The sequence below is a fragment of the Balaenoptera ricei genome, chromosome 1, assembly GCF_028023285.1.
Source record: "Balaenoptera ricei isolate mBalRic1 chromosome 1, mBalRic1.hap2, whole genome shotgun sequence".
Lineage (NCBI taxonomy): Eukaryota > Metazoa > Chordata > Mammalia > Artiodactyla > Balaenopteridae > Balaenoptera > Balaenoptera ricei.
The window spans coordinates 192262562-192279401 of record NC_082639.1 but is presented as its reverse complement, the minus strand read 5'-3'; the positions used below and the strand labels follow the sequence as shown (position 1 = coordinate 192279401).

The 16840-nt window shown below is 63.3% G+C and overlaps 1 protein-coding gene across 2 annotated transcripts; it reads left to right on the top strand.

Moving 5' to 3' along the window:
* Positions 1 to 1433: 1433 nt before the first annotated feature.
* TNNT2 (troponin T2, cardiac type) lies at positions 1434 to 16638 on the top strand. Of its 2 annotated transcripts, XM_059906307.1 has the most exons (15): positions 1434 to 1512; positions 5043 to 5088; positions 5894 to 5904; positions 8014 to 8038; positions 10124 to 10194; positions 10546 to 10578; positions 11383 to 11416; positions 12526 to 12586; positions 12782 to 12898; positions 13309 to 13386; positions 13846 to 13956; positions 15033 to 15142; positions 15537 to 15627; positions 16103 to 16143; positions 16398 to 16638. In XM_059906307.1, exons 2-15 carry the CDS (start codon positions 5051 to 5053, stop codon positions 16441 to 16443), a joined length of 867 nt encoding a protein of 288 aa, XP_059762290.1. In that variant the 5' UTR covers positions 1434 to 1512; positions 5043 to 5050; the 3' UTR covers positions 16444 to 16638. The 2 variants fall into 2 exon arrangements, with proteins under 2 accessions (XP_059762290.1, XP_059762284.1); XM_059906301.1 differs by lacking the exons at positions 1434 to 1512; positions 5043 to 5088; positions 5894 to 5904; positions 8014 to 8038 and having other exon boundaries at positions 10133 to 10194; positions 10549 to 10578.
* The last annotated feature ends 202 nt before the right edge of the window (positions 16639 to 16840 follow it).

The following is a 16840-nucleotide window of genomic DNA, read 5'->3' as shown; positions in this document are numbered from 1 at the left end:
GCCAGCTGAGTGACTGCCGCCCACGGTCCCAGTCAAATTCCCAACTTAGGACACTTACTGAGAGCCTCACGCAGTTAGTCCACGGATGCCAAGAACCTACCAGGTTTTCCCCGTGGGGATTCAGGTGGCCAGATCTCTGTCCCAGGCATCCGTGCAAGCAAAGTACGTCCCATCTGAAGGATTGTTGAGCTTACAAGGAACCCACTGAAGTAGCTCAAGTTAAGGGAGGATTTAGGAAAAGCGATTCCTAAATTCCAGGAGGTTCCAGGCCAGGACACAAGGCAAGGCTAGGTCCTGGTGGGCTGCACCAGGAGAGCGGGTGATGGGACACCCCTCCTCTTTCCCGACAGCTTGGCTGCTCACTGTTCGTCCCTGTTTCCCGGGAAGCCGGCAGCAGGCATGTGGCTTCAGCCTGCCCCGCCCCGGATCTCCTGGCAGTGTAAAGGGCCACATGGCAGGGATTGAGCCTGGAGGTGGGGAATCAGACCACTGGGCTCAGAGGCCACCGGGGACCATGGAAGGACAGTGGCAGCTGAGTGACGGGGCAAGTCTGATAGCAGAGTGGGTGAGGAGCACGTGGAGGACCCTTTCAAGGACGTCGGTGGTGGACGCGGCATGTGGCTCCCAAGGCAGCCGCATACGTGCAAGCAAACACCAAAGCCCCGGGCGCTGGCCTCACGGACCTTGTAATCTAGTGGGTTTAGCAGATCATGGTCCCGTGTTGCCTAACTTTAAAGCCGTAGTGACGTGAACGTCAACCATCTTCCCTGCCCCTTCACTCAACCAGCTGCCTCTTTGAGGAGAACCCTCATTCTTGGCTGGATGTGTGACCTTGAATCTGACCTCCTGTATTGGGTTTAATCCCTGCCCAGTAAGGAGGGCTTGCCACGTGGCTTAGGGGGTCAAGGAGAAGACCCACTCTGCAGATGTGCTCACTGAGGCCAGCAGAGCCTGCCTCCCCCACAAGGCTGCTCATCCTGCCAGAAGCAGCCAGTAGCCTGGAAGCCGTCCTCATCCACAGCATTACTTCAGTCGAGCTGCAGATAAGCCCTGCTTCTGCTCCCGAGACCCCCGCCCGGAGACTGACAAAGTGCCTTGTGCCCCCGGCCCTGCCCCCAGCCTGCCACCCCGCCGCTGGCGTCCACTTTACTGGGATTCTCAGGAGGGACAGCTGGTTTGTGTTACATGCCTTCTCCCTCCTGTCCCCTGCCTATCTGTCCTGGTTTTAAATAGCTTATCTGAGCAGCTGGACGACCACATGGGCTTATATGGCCTGGGGTGCATGTTCCCTCAGCCCTGTCCCCGGCACCTGCCAAAATAGCAGCCAGCAGCCCCGCTCCCCCTGCCCCCGCCGCCCCACCCCCCCCCCCCCAGGCTGTCTCCTGCCGCACATTCCTCCATCGCGGGGCTTGGCCGACCGCGTGTCTGCTTAAAGCCCTCTCCATCCCCTGCCCTCGCCCAGACCCTGCGAGGCCGCGCCACAGGACCGGTCTTCGGCAGCTCCTGCTCTGGGTAAGGCTCGGGCAGACTCTGGCGAGCGGAGGGGTGTCCTGTGGCCTGGCCCTTCTGTCCTGAGTCCCCGGGTCCTCTCTGAGAGGGTGTCAGAGCTGGGGGAGGCCCCGTTCCCTCGGGTGCTTCCGAGGAGGTGTTGCAGGGACAGGACCCTGAGACTAGTTTAACTGGCCCTCAGCGAGAGGTTGGAGGCTTGGGTTTGAGTCTGGGATCTGTCACCGAAGGGTGGTTTTGCTGGAAAGTCTTGGGTGAGCGGCTTTCCTTCCCCCGGCCTCAGCTTCCTCATCGGTAGGAGGGGTAGATAATTGCCAGGCCTCTAAATACATGATGCTCCAACCCATGGGGCTCCCCCTCCAGGCAGAGGGCCCCTGAGCCTTCCCAGGGAAGGGGTCCCTCTCGATCCCCAGAGAGCAGAGTGAGGCCTTGTTCGCATCAGTCAGAACAGTCCTTGCGGCCGAATTCTCTTTTCCCGGAATTCAGACACTGTCCTGAGGCAGCAGGGACCCCTGGAGGCCCCTCCAGGCAGACACGGGGTTCATCTGACCTCCCAGACCCAGGACTGCACCCCTCCCCAGGCAGGGCACGGGCTGAGCAATGGGGAGAGACCCCCTTGGGAGACCCCTTCATGGGGGGTGAACCCAGCTCACTGGGTTAGAGGGTTAACCCTGAGTCCAGCTGCCCCCCACCCCAGGGTCCCTGCGAGTGTGACCCTTGCCCCATCCACCTCCATACGCCCCGGGGAGAGCGCTTGCTCTAAGCTCCGGAGGGAGAACCATTCCCTGTTCTCCTGGGCAGGCTGAGGACAGACTGGGAAAGGGACCGCCTGGAGCGCGGGGAATTTCAAAGCACATTCCTGTCCTCATGCAGCTGGGAAGCACCTGACCTCCTGAATTCCTCCCCTGACCCGGGTCTTATAGGGCAAGGCCTCCTTCTCTAGGGGCAGAAGAGGAATCTGAGAGGATCAAGTTGCCCACTGCCCCTCCCACTCCCCCCGTACCCTGGCCTAGCTCTGCCGGTGGGCTAACAGCTGCAGGCTTAGGAAGATTCCAGTTGAATGCTGGGGACAAGGGCTGAGGGATGGGACCCCCATTCCTCTGTTTTATAGACAGGTTAACTGAGGCCCAGAGAGTTTAAGTGACTTAACTAAGGTCACACAGCAAAAACTGGGTTTTAAACCCAGCTCTTTTGACCGCATGGCCAGCATTCTCTCTGCCTTCTATCGTTTTTGCTTTACTCCCCAAGAAATGTGACCCCACTCTCTTGGCTGTGAGGGAGACCGGCTAGAAATCAGTCTGCGGTGGCAGGTGGGGGCCTGGGCGTGGGCATTCTGGTACCTCGCCTGCCGGGTTCTCGACTGCCTCCAAGCTGGAGCCCCGCCCAGGCCCATCGCCTTCCTGTCACCAGTCCCCTGAACAATTGTCTTGCCTGCGTCCTCTCTGCCGAAAGCCCTCCCCTCCCCATGGTCGGCAGGCTATTTTTAGGAGCTTGGACGGCACTCAAAGGAGCAGGGGGCGGTCTCTGGGGCTGTGCCCGATGGCTCTGAGCCCATGGGAGGGCGGGCGGGAGAGCAGAGAGAGACCCCAAGCCCCAGTCTGGCCACGCACCTTCCCTGGGAGGCCTCCCCTGCGCCGAGGTGACAGACTCCGCCCGGGGTTCAGGGAGGGGCTCCCCAGTTCTCGGGCCACCAGTTCTGGCTACTTCCCTGGGGCTCCAGGCACTGCTTCCTCTGCCAGACCCCCACCCACTCTGGGCTGGGGGCTCTTCCCCTGCCACTGTCCCCGCAAGGCCCCATTTGAAGACCCTCTGGGGTGTGTCTTCTCAGGACACCCTACACATCTGACACCTCTTCTTCTCACCCACTGCCACCCTCACCTGGGGGAGCCAACTTCTGTCCAAAGCTCCCTGTGCCTGGCCCCGCCCTCACTGCCCCACCGACTCCAGCGAGGGGGGCTGGCGAGGGGGGCTGGCGAGGGGTCTGGCTCGCTGCAGCGCTCGCCCTGACCCAGCAGGACTGGATGAACTGAGGCAGGTTCAGAAGAGCAGCCAGTCTGAGGCTGTGGCCGTGCTGGGTCTGAGGAGGTGTTCCGCCAGAGGGGCCGCAGGGCAGAGGCTCCTTCAGAACTTCTCGGCCTCAGAGGGGCTGCCTTGCGGTGGACATCACGCCACCCGCCAGAGTTGCGGCTCACTGCGTGTCCGCAGATGGGTGCCTGGGGTGGGTCTCGGCCAGGACAATGGGGTGTGCGGGGACAGGGGATGCGGGCGTGAGCGCCGCTCTCCGTGCCACTGTCACCGCAGGCTGAGTCGGAAGTTGGTGGCTGCAGCGCCGGGTGCCAGTGGGGCAGAGCCAGGAGCAGCCTCGCATCACCCCTTCGGAGAAGAGGGAACTGAGGTGTAGGGAGGTCAACGACCTTTCCAAGGTCACAGGCAAATGTGAGATGGAGCCAGCGCTGAAAGCCAGATCAGCCCCCCAGTCCCGTGCGGGCAGCCTCCACCCCCCCACCTTGGCTTCTCCCCGTCATTGCAGGGAAGTGACAGTAAAACGCTTTCCTCGGTGTCAGCCTGGTCCTCACAGACCTCTGGGCCGGGCAGCCAGGATGCGGGCACTCTGTCTGCGCTTTGGGAAGACTTGCCCCAATGCTCAGCTGACAGGAGAGTCTTGATTTTCTGTTCCTAGTGCAGTGGGGGGAGAATCTCAAGACGAGAGCTTCCCCAGAGAAGCTCCATTGAGTTGGACTTTTTATTGAGCCGGTGTAGATAAACACACTGCTGTGAGAAATGATGTAGACCCACACACCGCCCAGTGTCCCCTGCGGTAACACTTGCACAACCAGGTCCAAATCACAGCCGGGACGTGGAAGCTCCATCCGTGATCTTACTCGGATTCCCCGCTCTGCTTCAACTTTGTGGGTGTGTGTGAGTGTGAGTGTGAAATTCTCTTCCGTTTTAGCCTGTGCAGGCCCGAGGATCCACCACCAGAGATACTGAGCAGTTCTAGAACCACAATCGTCCCTCGTGTGCCTTTTCCTACCACGCCCACCTCCCTCCCAGCCTCCCCACGACCCCGAAACCACCAATCTGTTCTCCATTTCCACAAGTCTGCCGTTTCGAGAATGTTATAGAGATGGAACCACATGCCTCGGCTTCTCCTCCCCCCAGGGAGAGTAATTCCCTGGAGGTCCATCCGGGGTGTCAGCTGCACCCCCGGTTTGCTCCTTCCTGTGGCCTTGTCACCATCCACGCCACGCTGTGCCGCTCCCGGGGGAGACTGCGCGGATGGGGCAGTGCTTCTCCCCGGGTCGCTGGGCGAGGCTGGGAAGGCTGGGGAAGCTTAGAGCTGGGGTTCAGACGGTTACCACGTGGTGCAGGTGTTGCTGTGCCCCCGCCAGAGGAGGCAGCGGGCTCTGCTGCCATCACGGGCGGATAAGGGGCGGGTGGTCAGAGTCTCGGGTGGACACCGGGCCCAGCGTTTCTCGCAGAGCCGGGAGGCCGGCCCTCCGCCCGTGCTGACTGTTCCTCTCTCCGGAGGGAAGCGGAGACCATGTCGGACGTGGAGGAGGCGGTGGACAAGTCCGAGGAGTGAGTACCGGGGTCCTGCTGGGGGGCCGTCCCCTCCGTGCACCTGGCCTGGGAGATGCTGGGGTGTGGGCAGGGGCCGTGCCCCTCTGGGGGCCCGGGGAGAGCTGCACCCCTTCGTTTCCAGCCCTGTGCCTCTGGGCTGCCCCGCGGGGTTGGCAGTAAAGACCCCATTCCCAGGGCAGTGGGCTCCTGCCGGGAGCTGGGCCTCCCGAGAACGGACCAGAGAGGTTCCGTGAGGACCCCGAGGCCACAGAGCGACCGTGCCCCAGGAATCCACCTCAGAGCCCTTGTAATCACTGCCCCGGGAGGCCGCTGTTCCTGCGCCGCTCTGTCTCCCGCCCTGTCCCGAGCGCCGGGGAGGGGGCACACACTGGCGGCCAATCACACAGTCATCTCCTGGGGGGAGTGGGTGCACAGGAGTGACACGTGTGCCGGCACGGCTTGGACCCCGCAGACCTCCCTCCTGGTTGCGGGGCGTGGAGGGCCTGGGGGGCTGCGTGGAGGGGCCCCGCCCGCCTGCCTGGACTTGGACTCCGGGTGGAGGGGGGTGGACAGAGCACAGGGGACCAGCAGCTGAGCCAGGTTTCCTGGGGGTGGTCAGAGGCAGCTGGACCGGAGGCTGGGCCAGACCAGGCTGTGCGGGTGGGCAGAGCGGGCGGACGCCAGAACCCAGTGCGGAGGGCAAAAACTGGGGTCATCTTCAGGAAAAGGCCAGGGTGCGGTGTGTGGATGTGGGGTGGGTGTGTGTGTGCACGTGTGTGCAGCGTGCCCTATGCTCCTGACGGCATCTCCCCTTGCACCGCAGGGAGCAGGAAGGTAAGCGCATGCCCCACGCTCACTGGGCAGGACAGCCTGCTTTGAAACTGATGGTCTCTTCTCTCCTCTCTTGGGGCCGCACCTCATCCCCGGAGCAGAAAGAGCCGTGGAAGGTATGGGGGACGGATGGGGTGGGAAGGAGGGGCGGCGTGGAGGGAGCACATTGTCTTCGCCCCTTGCTCTCAGCTGAACAAAGACCCTCCACCAACCCCAGCTCCTAACTGGGATCAGCCCGAACCCTGGTGCTCAGGTCTTGGGGCAAAAGGTTTAAAGCTGTCTCTATCGCCCACCAGGTGGTTCACACGGAATCACTGCTTTTTTTCCAATTAATTATTTTTGCTCTTTTTCTCTAATTTTTTTTTACCATGTAAAGTTTTAAATGCACATAAAAGTGGCAAAAATAGAATAATGCACCCCCCGTGCACCCATCACCCAGCTCAGCAACCGTCAACTTACAGCCCATCTTCTCTCACTTACTCCGTCTCTGCCCAGTATTTTAGAGCAGACAAATCATCTGCAGACATCACAGCATCCCATGCTTACATAGTTCAGTATGAATCTCTAAAAGATAAGCACTATTTAAAAAACATAACCATAATACCGTGATCACACCTAAAAACGTTCAGTTTAATACTTTATCAAATGAGATTATGAAGGTGTTCAGGTATCTGAGGCACGTCATGCAGACATGAAGATGTTATTACCTGGTGAGGGTCCACTCTGACCCTCGGATCTTTGCCCTTCCTACTTGCTGATCATTATCATTATCTTGGTCCTCTCCTCAGCGTGGTACCCCTTCTCCCTGCAAGCACCTAACCTTCCCTTCCTCCTGAGTACTTGACACATGCCAGTGGTCAAGAGGCCTCTCTCTGTCCCTACCGTGCCCCCAATTGGCCCAGCATGGCCCTTGGGCCCCTCAGGCTTCTGCCCCCGGGAAGGGTGGATCCTGCCCCTTAGAGGCTCAGCAGACCCTCAAAAGCATCATGTCAGCACATCGTGCATGGACATTAGGAGGAGGGTCTCTGGGAGAGAACCAGGGGGCTTGGGAGCTGACCCTTGTTCCTGAGTCTTCTGGGGAAAGTGGGGGTTTCTTGCATTTGAGGCTCTTCCAGGGGTACCTGACAAAGAGGAGACACAGAGACACTCACAGGAGAACCCGGGGGGGCCTTGGGAGTCAGTTCTCAAGGAACACCACTCACATCAGAGGCTATTTGAATATTTTTTGAATCAAAAATCTAGCTCCACCTTCAGTTGTGTTTCCTGCAGACTCTCCATACGGTGGGTTTTCCTTTGCTTTGGAGGATTTGCCAGCTCCTGACAACAGGTGTTGGGGGATGAGGTTTGAGCCATAGACTCTGGATTTGGTACCGATCTGCCTGCTACCCACACTAGGATTTGGCTGTGAATTAACAAAATAATTCTCCACTGCGTTGGTGGTCTGAGTCCCTGGAGTGTCTGCCTTGCTTGCAGTGAATGGACCACACCCGGTTGGTTCCCTGGTAGCTAAGTCCCCGGCTGCCAGCGACCAAGAGAGCGAGGTCTGGAAGGGTGTCACTAAGCCTACAGGATGGACAATCCCAGGGCCTCTGCTTCCTTCAGGAGATAATAGTTCTACAGGCAGTCGGCCTTCCTAGAGTGGGAGTGCTGGGCCGTGCTTCCTTGCATGGGGCCGCTTCCTTCCAAGTCTGCCCTGTGCCCGGCTCTCCTGGAGACTGGAGATGTCTCGTGGGTCCCTGAGAGGCTCCTTCGGGGTCGGGATGTGGAGGGGTCTGACAATAGTGCGTTGTTCCCACTCTGGGGCCTCTGTCCCCGCGAGAGGGAGACGGGAGCCCTGGGGTCTGGAAGCAGGAAGTGACCAGGTACCCTGAGTGCCCCCCAGGGCCCAGGCACAGCCAAGCATCACCGATAAGGGAGTGCAGTTATTTCCCCTTTGCTGACCCCTGAGGCTCAGGGAAGCCACCGGAGCGGGTCTAGGAGTTGGTGGGCCAGGGCCTGGGCTCCACGGCCCACACCCGCGCCACCAGGCACCGTCCACTCCTGCCCCGTCCTCCTGCCCCCAGGCTAACCTGTCTCGCCTCTCCCCTCGCGGCTGCCGCTCCCCGACCTCAGAAGAGGAAGCCCGGAGAGAGGACGGGACAGCGGTGCAGATCTGCCTGTCCCTGTGCTCCCACCCTGTCGTCCCAAGTTGCCCCCATGAGGAGGGGCCTGCACTGGGGTGGGGACAGTTGTGGAGCGGCCGGGGCCACTGCCCCTTTCCGTGCTTCCCGAGAGGGACCCAGGCTGGCCAGTCCCCCACCCGCTCCAAGTCCAGGATCCAGAGGGGACCGATGTCCGCCCCGCTGCACACACAGTGTTCTGTGCTGGCCCCGCCCTCTTAGGGGACAGCCCCCGGGCAGGGTGGCCGGGGTGGGAGGGGCCTGGGGACAGAATCATGGGGAGAGCAGCTGGGGGACTGGAAATAGCCCGAGTAGCAAGGACGGTATGTCAGCCTGCAAGTGTGCACGGCTGCAGGTGGACGGGGCAGGGTGGGGGCACAGACTCGGACTGAATTTTAGCGGGAACTTTCTGGTAGTGACGTCTGAGGATGCGGGGGCAGCTGGGGCGAGGTGGGAACTGAAACATCAGATGGGGTGGGAGAGGTGTTAACAAGATGGGTTGAAGGTGGACCCCACACCTGGCCATGTCCTTGCTAGCCAGCCCTCCCCTCTCACCCCTTCTGGAAGGATCTTCTTTGAGGTAAGGGTCCTGCAGGGATCAAAGAACAGGACTCTCCAGGCCTCAGAGAGGACTCAGACCTAGAACAAGAGTGGAAGCAGGGGGTGTGGATGCAGGGCGTGGAGGCTGGGGGTGGAGGTGGGTGTGGAGGCAGGGGGTGGAGGCTGGGGGTGGAGGCAGGAGGTGGAGGCAGGGTGTGGAGGCAGGGGGTGGAGGCAGGGTGTGGAGGCTGGGGGTGGAGGCAGGGAGTGGAGGCAGGGTGTGGAGGCAGGGTGTGGAGGCAGGGTGTGGAGGCTGGGGGTGGAGGCTGGGGGTGGAGGCAGTAGGTGGAGGCAGGGGGTGGAGGTGGGGAATGGAGGCAGGGAGTGGAGGCTGGGGGTGGAGGCTGGGGGTGGAGGCAGGGGGTGGAGGCAGGGGGTGGAGGCTGGGGGTGGAGGCAGGGAGTGGAGGCTGGGGGTGGAGGCAGGGTGTGGAAGCAGGGGGTGGAGACAGGGTGTGGAGGCTGGGGGTGGAGGCTGGGGGTGGAGGCAGGAGGTGGAGGCTGGGGGTGGAGGTGAGGGGTGGAGACAGGGAGTGGAGGCTGGGGGTGGAGGCAGGGAGTGGAGGCAGGGGGTGGAGGCAGGGGGTGGAGGCAGGGAATGGAGGCCAGGGGTGGAGGCCGGGGGTGGAGGCAGGGGATGTGAACATTTCTGTGCTGGCCTCACTCCCCCCCCACCTCCAGGCTGTCCAGCCCCCCTGCCAGGAGGCCACCACATGTAGTGCCTCAGTCAAGGTCATCATCAGCACCCCCTGCAGGCGGATCCCTGTGCCTGGCGCCATGCTGTCGAATGTGTCTATCTACTCGGAGTGCCTGACTGGGGCGGGGTCTACACCCTGCCAAGCAAGTGGATGAAAACAGAAACCCCCCTGACTCTTTGGACCGTACATACGTCCACATGCGGGGCGGCTCCTCCACCCACACGCAGTCCTGCTTTGGTCTCTTTCAAATACAGATGAAGGGTCTCCAGGGTCTGAGCCCGGGACAGGCGCTCCCCTGACCCCTGTGGTGCCGCATCGGGGGACGGGGTGGGGAAGGGGGCTGAGTCGACAAAAAGAGCCTGGCAGACAGCCCCCACCCCTTCTCTGGTGCCGCCCAGCACCCGCCTGGCCTTCCCAGAGGCCTCCAGGTGCAGAGCCGGTCTCCAGGCCCCTGAGAAGGAGCTGATAGTAAATGTTTTAGGCTTTGTGGCCACCTGGTCCCTGTGGAAGCCACTCAACTCTGTTGTTGCGTGAAAGCAGCTTGGGCCGTGCTCCAATAAAACTTTATTTAGAAACAGTCTGGGGGCCAGATTGGGCCATAGTTTGCGGACTTCTGGTTTAAACCAAGAACAGAGTAGCCCCCATCTTGTCACATCAGTCACCCCCAAATTCATCTGGAACCTGGATGTCGCTGGCCCCCTCCCCACACCTCCGCCCCGGGCTCTGCCTGCCAGCATGAGCGTGTTCACTGTGTCTGGTTCACTTCTCCAGAACAGGAGGAGGAAGTGGAAGAAGAGACTGGAGGCGGGACTGACGCTGAGGAGACCAACACTGAAGGTGAGGCTCCGCCCGGGGGTGAGGGTGCGAGGGGCTCTGTCCTGGAGCTCGGGGTGGTGAGAGACCCAGAGCCACTCCTACAGCAGCAAGAAATCCGCCTGGACTGAGCTTTGCAGCCTGGGCGGCCACTCGTCCTGTCGGGGCTCAGCCCTCGGTCGCCCTGTCAGTAAACGCTGGCCACGTGCCCCTCTGGTGCCCAGTGGTCTTGGGCCCAGGGCAGGTGCAGACAGACAGTTCCGGACCCCAGACCCCCACAGGGCACACTTGGCCGAGGACCTGTTGCAGGGAGGCTCTTGGCAGGGGTTTGAGCTTGGAACCAGGACCTTTACTGATTTCTCACGTTCTGTTTAGAAGGTGGAGAAGAGGAAGATAAAGAGGCTGAAGGTGAGGCCCGCTGGGCGTTGGGAGGAGGCGCTGGGGGTCCGGGGAGCCCCCCTAGCAGCTTGGGGGAGACCCCAGGGAGGCGGGGGAGGGGCTGGGGAAGGCAGGACAGAACTCGGTGACCATGCGTGTTTGGAGGTTGGGCTCCTCCTTGCAGAGGAGCTGCCTCGGTGGCGCCCGGGGGAGAGGGGCGATGTCCAAGGGCCCAGGCAGGGCAGGGCAGTGGTCACAGCCACGTCCACACACGAGGCGCCTGGAGCCCGGCTGAACCACTCGAGGGTGGGGAGTCTGGGGGAGGAGATCCCAGGCATGGATGGTCCATGGGGTGGGTCACTGCTGCGGTCATTGTTGGCCGGCAGCCTTCACCAGGGGCCCAGGTGGCCCCAGCCACGCCTCTGGAGGGGCGCAGCCAGTGGGTCTTGGGGTCACGCCCCATCAGCTTCCTGGTCCCGGGCCGCCAGGAGGTCTGGGGGCAAGCGAGGAGGCAGAGGCTCGGGAGGGGACTCTGGGGCCAGGACCCCCAGGGACCGTGCCCTGGACCCCTCCTCACTGTGAGGCCAGCACTGCTGAACGAGAGGGCTGTGCGTGCGTGCGTCCCCCGAGACTCCCCCGGGGAGCAGCCCCGAGAGGGAGTGTGGGGTTTGCAACCCTGCGGCTTAGTTCTTTGGGTGCTCCTGCAACCCGGGGCTGGGAGGGCCTCAGGTGGATGGGGAAACGGAGGCCCACAGGTGCCCAGCTCATCAGGGGCAGAGTGGGACCAGATCCAGGCCTCCTGACCCCGTGGCCATGTGCTTCCCTTCTCTCCAGATGGCCCAGTGGAGGAGTACAAGCCCAGGCCCAGGTGAGTGGTGAGGCCCTGGGAGCAGAGGGCCCATGAGGGAGGACGGCTGGGACAGGACCGCAGTGCACGGTGGTACAGCGGGCATAGACCACCACGTATGGTTTTACAGGTTGTGCACTGCACAAGAGTCTCTGCCGTCTGCTGCCAGGGTGTGCGGGGTTGGGGGAGATGGGGGCTGAAATCCACCCACACGCCATCACCAATTCCGGGCCCTGCCCCCGTCAGCACTATGTCCATCTAGAGGAAAATGATGAACTAGCTGTGGCCCGGGGTGGACACCTTGTCCGACCCCACAGGAGAGCTGGGACTCCATCCTCAGTGGCTGAGGTGGGACCGGGGGGGTGGGGAAGAGGGAAGAAAATTCGGGGGAGCCAAGCAGTGAAAGTGTGTCAGCCTCGGCCTGTGGCTTCAGAGCGTCACAAAGGGCCACACAGGGCAACTTGTTGCCACACACGTGACCCTGCCTGGGAGCTCTGGGTGCTGGGTGGGATGGGTGTTTCGGGAATGCCAACGCCGCCAGCTGACGGCGCCTCAGCACACGCAGGCGTCTCCCCGTGGTGCCTTCCAGCTAGAGTGGATGGTCTGAAACCAGCCCAGCCCGACAGTCCAGCCCCTTCCCTGTTCCCCCGCTGGTGTGAGCGCTGCAGTGTCTCGGTTCAGCCCCACACAGATGAGGCAGACGGGAAACCAAGGCCCAGCGCCCGGGGTCTGGAGTCCCACGGCGAGTGTGGGAGGGGGTGGGGACCACCGCGGCCTCCTGGGCTCCTGGGGAGGTCTCATGGGTCAGCCAAGCTGTCACCCGTGCAGCCTCTCTACTTCCTGGCTGGGTGGCTGTGAGCCAGGCGCTATGTCTCAGAGTCTCGGCTTCCTTGAGCGAGACGACTGGTTCCTACTCTGTGGGTAAACGTGAGGGCACGTGCGGGTGCCGTGGGACCCTGGTGCTGAGTGGCCTGGGGGCTCCTGTGTGCATACCACGCTGGTGTCACTGTGCCAGTGGCCGGGTGGCGGCGGCTGCGTTTCTGCAGGGAGGAGAGGACCTTGCCCGCCCAAGCACCGCAGCCCCTTGGTCCAGGGAGGGCTTGGTGCTCACACCTCCTTCTGCCCACCAGGCTGTTCATGCCCAACCTGGTGCCGCCCAAGATCCCCGACGGAGAGAGAGTGGACTTCGACGTGAGTTGGGGCTTGGGGAGGGCAGGCCCCCTGGGAGAGACCTCAGGACCTCCTGGCAGAGGGGAGGTCACGGGCGGGGGGCACACAGTGCCCGACAGTGTCCTGGGTCCGGCCCCAACTGCTCTCCTGGACCCAGGCCCCTCCCCCCTGGCATGGGGGAGGTGGGCAGCCTCTGAGCCCCGCCCTCCCACCCAGGACATCCACCGGAAGCGCATGGAGAAGGACCTGAACGAGCTGCAGACGCTGATTGAGGCGCATTTCGAGAACCGCAAGAAGGAGGAGGAGGAGCTGGTCTCCCTCAAAGACAGGATCGTGGGTGTCGGGCCCCCTCCCCCGGTGGCTGGGAGTGGGGTCCAGCAAGAGCCCCTGAGGCCCCAGCACCATGGTCTCTTCCCTCCCCCCCCAGAGGGCTGGAGCTGAGCCATCATCTGTGCCCCCCTACCTCACTCCCACCGGGCACCCCCCCCCCCCCACAACCCAGCCACTAACGGAGGGAAGATGCGTGACCTCCAGAATCCCAAACCATTCTCCTGGGGACAAGAGGTTATTTGGATTCCTTTCTCCTCTCTACCTCCTGTGCTGCTTGGCCGACAGCAGGACTTGGCCTCTGTCTCCAGCACAGGGCAGCGGCCAGTGGGGGGGGCACTCAGGGGACACGGAGAAGCCCACCTGACATTCTTCAGGTGTTGAGGTCAGTCCCACAGCGGGCGCTCCCTCCGCAGGAGAAACGGCGGGCGGAACGGGCAGAGCAGCAGCGGATCCGGACGGAGCGGGAGAAGGAGCGTCAGACCCGCCTGGCCGTGCGTGACCCCCGCCGGGCCCTCTATGCGCAGATGGGGGCTCAGTCAGGGACGGCGAGCACCCCCTGGGCGCTGGGCGTTGTTTGGGCGAACTAGACAGAAATGCACTGGGCGTTTAAAGACCCCCCCACCCTCAGCCCTGCACAGCGCGCCCCCCCGGGAGCTGAGGTCCCATAGCCCCCGTCCCGCGCTGCTGCCAGGGGCCCCGCCTCGGTAATGCCGCCCACCCCTGGGGCCCCATGCTCCTGGCCTGGGGGTGGCGGGCCTCACTGTCAGGAGTTGGGACCCCGTTCGCTCAGTCCCGTGTCCCCGGCCAACAAACCCCAGCACCAGGCCCCATGCCCGGAGTGCCCTCAATCCTCAGGACAGTCTGCTTGGCCACAAAGACCGCCAGCGCCAGTCCAGAAGCAGGGTGTCCGGCCCCCACCCCTAATCCACTCCCTCCCTGCCGGAAACCAGGAGGAGCGGGCCCGCCGGGAGGAGGAGGAGAACCGGAGAAAGGCAGAAGACGAGGCCCGGAAGAAGAAGGCTCTGTCTAACATGATGCATTTTGGAGGCTACATCCAGAAGGTGGGGGGCCTCCAGGCGTCCCGTGTCGTGAGGAGTGCCTGTGCGCGGGATTCCGGGAAGAAATGTCCAGCCGCTGTTGCGAGACTGAGTTCCCATGCCAGACCCAAAGCTGGCGCTCGCCCAGCTGGCTTTCCCTGGGAGGGGCTGCTGGGATTAGGGCTGTGGGCAGAGCCCAGAACACCACTGCCCCTCCCAGCCCTAGCCCCACGCTGGCTGGTGGAGCCGGCAGGCCCTGTGCCCCGTCTCACATCCACCGTGTGTGGCCTCATGCAATCCTGGAGCCTCAGTCTGCTCATCTGTAAAATGGGGTTAATGTCCACCCTGCCTGCTTTGAGAGGGTCAGACGGGCTACCCTGGAACGTGGCTAAGTGCTGCCTGGACGCAGGCTGGTTTGCTCCTGGGAGCTCACCCCCACGTCCTAGTGCTGGTGCCCATCCCCGCCAGATACTCCGTTCCCAGGGGCGGAGAAATGGGAAATTGATCTTCTCTGTGCAGCGGACACATCAGAACATTTTCTTAGTTTTCCAAGTCCCCAGCTCAGAACTGGGCCAGCCCCCTGGCCCCTGTGCCCCACGGCGACCCTACGAGCAGGGCCCTGCTGTCCAACATCCCCACTCCACCCCGGACGCACGTCCGGTAACTAAGGTGGCCCGCGGGTGGGGGGAACCGAGGCACGCAGACGTCCCTCTCTGAGCGGAGGAGAGGTCCCTCTCCTTCCCGTGTCTCTGCCTGTGTCCCTGTGCCCTCCCCTCTCCCTGTCCCTGTCACTGTCTGCATCTTTCTCTCTGCGTCTTCCTCTTGCTGCCCTGGCTCTGCAGGCCCAGGTGGGTGCCAGTCCTCAAACCCTCCTCCTCCTCGCAGTTTGGGGAGCCCCAGGAGGGGACGGCGTCGGGCTGTGGGGCGAGATGTGGGGAGGCAGGGGTCCAGGGAGCCCCCACCTGTCTGTTTCCTGGGGAGCCCAGGCCGTTGCTGGCCTGGGGGTTGCAAGGCCGAGGCTCTGTCCCCGCTGGGTTTGGGGGTGCGGGGATAGGAGGGGGTGTGCTCTAACCCATTGCCCTGCTTCTCACCCCCTCCAGACGGAGCGTAAAAGTGGGAAGAGGCAGACGGAGAGGGAGAAGAAGAAGAAGATTCTGGCCGAGAGGAGGAAGGTGCTGGCCATCGATCACCTGAACGAAGACCAGCTGAGGTGGGGCCCGCACGCTGGGGCTGCACCCGAGAGGGAGGGGCGTCGGGCCGAGGGCAGGGGCACCGGCTCGCCTGAGCCACCAGGGGGTGCTGCCGCCCCACTTATTCCGTCGGCGGCTTTGGAGGGACCGCGACGGGCTGGACGGGGCGGCAGAGCCCCGCTCCCCTTCCCCACCTGCGCACGGTGTCGGGGCGCCCCCCACTCCTCCGTGCTTCGGGGCTTTGTCCTGGAGGCGCCAGTGCCCCATCCTCAGTCCCGGGCACTGCAGTCAGCCGGGGTGGGGGGCCTCAGCAGGCCTGGAGAGGAGAGGAGGGCTGGGAAGGGGAGCGGTCAGGAGCAGGAGGGAGGCAGGTGAGGGCCCTTCCTTACTGCCGCCCGCCCACGGCCTGTGCAGGGAGAAGGCCAAGGAGCTGTGGCAGAGCATCTACGACCTGGAAGCGGAGAAGTTCGACCTGCAGGAGAAGTTCAAGCAGCAGAAATACGAGGTGAGCCGGCCGGCCCCGTCCGCAGCCCCACACCGCTGCTGCCCGCAGCCCCTCCCCGTCCTGCTCACCTGCCTGCCCGCTGCCTCGTCTGACGGTGCTCAGCGCCCACCGCTGGGCTGGCTGGTGCTTCTGGAGACTGAGGGTTCACTGGGGCTGAGCAGACACTTCCTGGGGTTCCAGCCGTGGGGTCTCGCCACTTCTGGCCTCGAGGCAGCAGCTCAGCGCACTGAGCACGACAGGGGGACCAGGATACACGGGCCAGGCCTCCCGGTGGAGGTGGTGGTGGGGACCTCACCAGGGACGCAGCCGCTTCACTTCTCACCGTGATGGCCCAGGGCCCTAGTGTGGGGTCCTGGACACCAGGCAAGAGAGCGGCTCAGCCCGCTGGTCCTGCCCACCCCGTCCCCAGGCCAGCCGGGTCCTGAGCCGAGTGGGCGCCGGCGGGGTCACTCTCTCTTTCCTCCTTTTCTTACAGATCAATGTTCTCCGCAACAGGATCAATGACAACCAGAAAGTGTGAGCATCGAGCTCCATCCCCCCCTTGCCCCCTCCCCCCTCCTTCCTGTCTCCCAGGCCTCCCACCCCTTCCTCCTCTCCTGTAGGGTCAAAGAGCTCCCCCCGCCTGAGACTGCTGCCCTGTTGAGCCTCTGGAGGCAGCTCCAGGTGGCCCCCTGCCCCTCTCAGCCCTCAGCAGCCCCCCACGTCCCCCACCTACCCACCATGGAGGGCTACCCCGCGTCCTGTCTGACTGGGCCCTGCTTCTCCTGCAGCTCCAAGACCCGTGGGAAGGCCAAAGTAACCGGGCGCTGGAAGTAGAGCCTCAGCCTCCTCGGAGGCCGAGCCTCCTTCTCCCAGCATCTGCTCCTCACTGTGTCCCCGCCCTGCACACCCCCGGCTCCCGGGGTCCTCCAGCACCAGAGGCCGACTCCCGCCGCAGACCAGGAGCTGGCCCAGCTGGAAGCCGCACTCGTGCCCGACCACGCCCCCACGCCCACCCTAGCCAGTAATAAAGGCCACCACGCACCCACGGCGTCCTGTCACTTCTCTCTAGAGGGAGAGAAACTGAGGCGCACCCTGGCCTCCCAGGGACTCGGGGCGGACAGCAGCCCTTAGGGACACAGGCCCCTGGACCAGGGCTTTCGCGTGCTCCCAGTGGGGAGGGGGCACGGCCCGGGGATGCCCACGCTTTCCCCAGCCTGGGCCGCAGGGCAGA

Excerpts from the sequence above, each read along its gene's own strand:
- TNNT2 (XM_059906307.1), top strand. The coding sequence starts at position 5,051 with ATGTCGGACGTGGAGGAGGCGGTGGACAAGTCCGAGGA. Across the intron at positions 10,195-10,545 it reads TGAGGAGACCAACACTGAAG|AAGGTGGAGAAGAGGAAGAT; the intron begins GTGAGGCTCCGC and ends CGTTCTGTTTAG. Across the intron at positions 13,957-15,032 it reads TTGGAGGCTACATCCAGAAG|ACGGAGCGTAAAAGTGGGAA; the intron begins GTGGGGGGCCTC and ends CACCCCCTCCAG.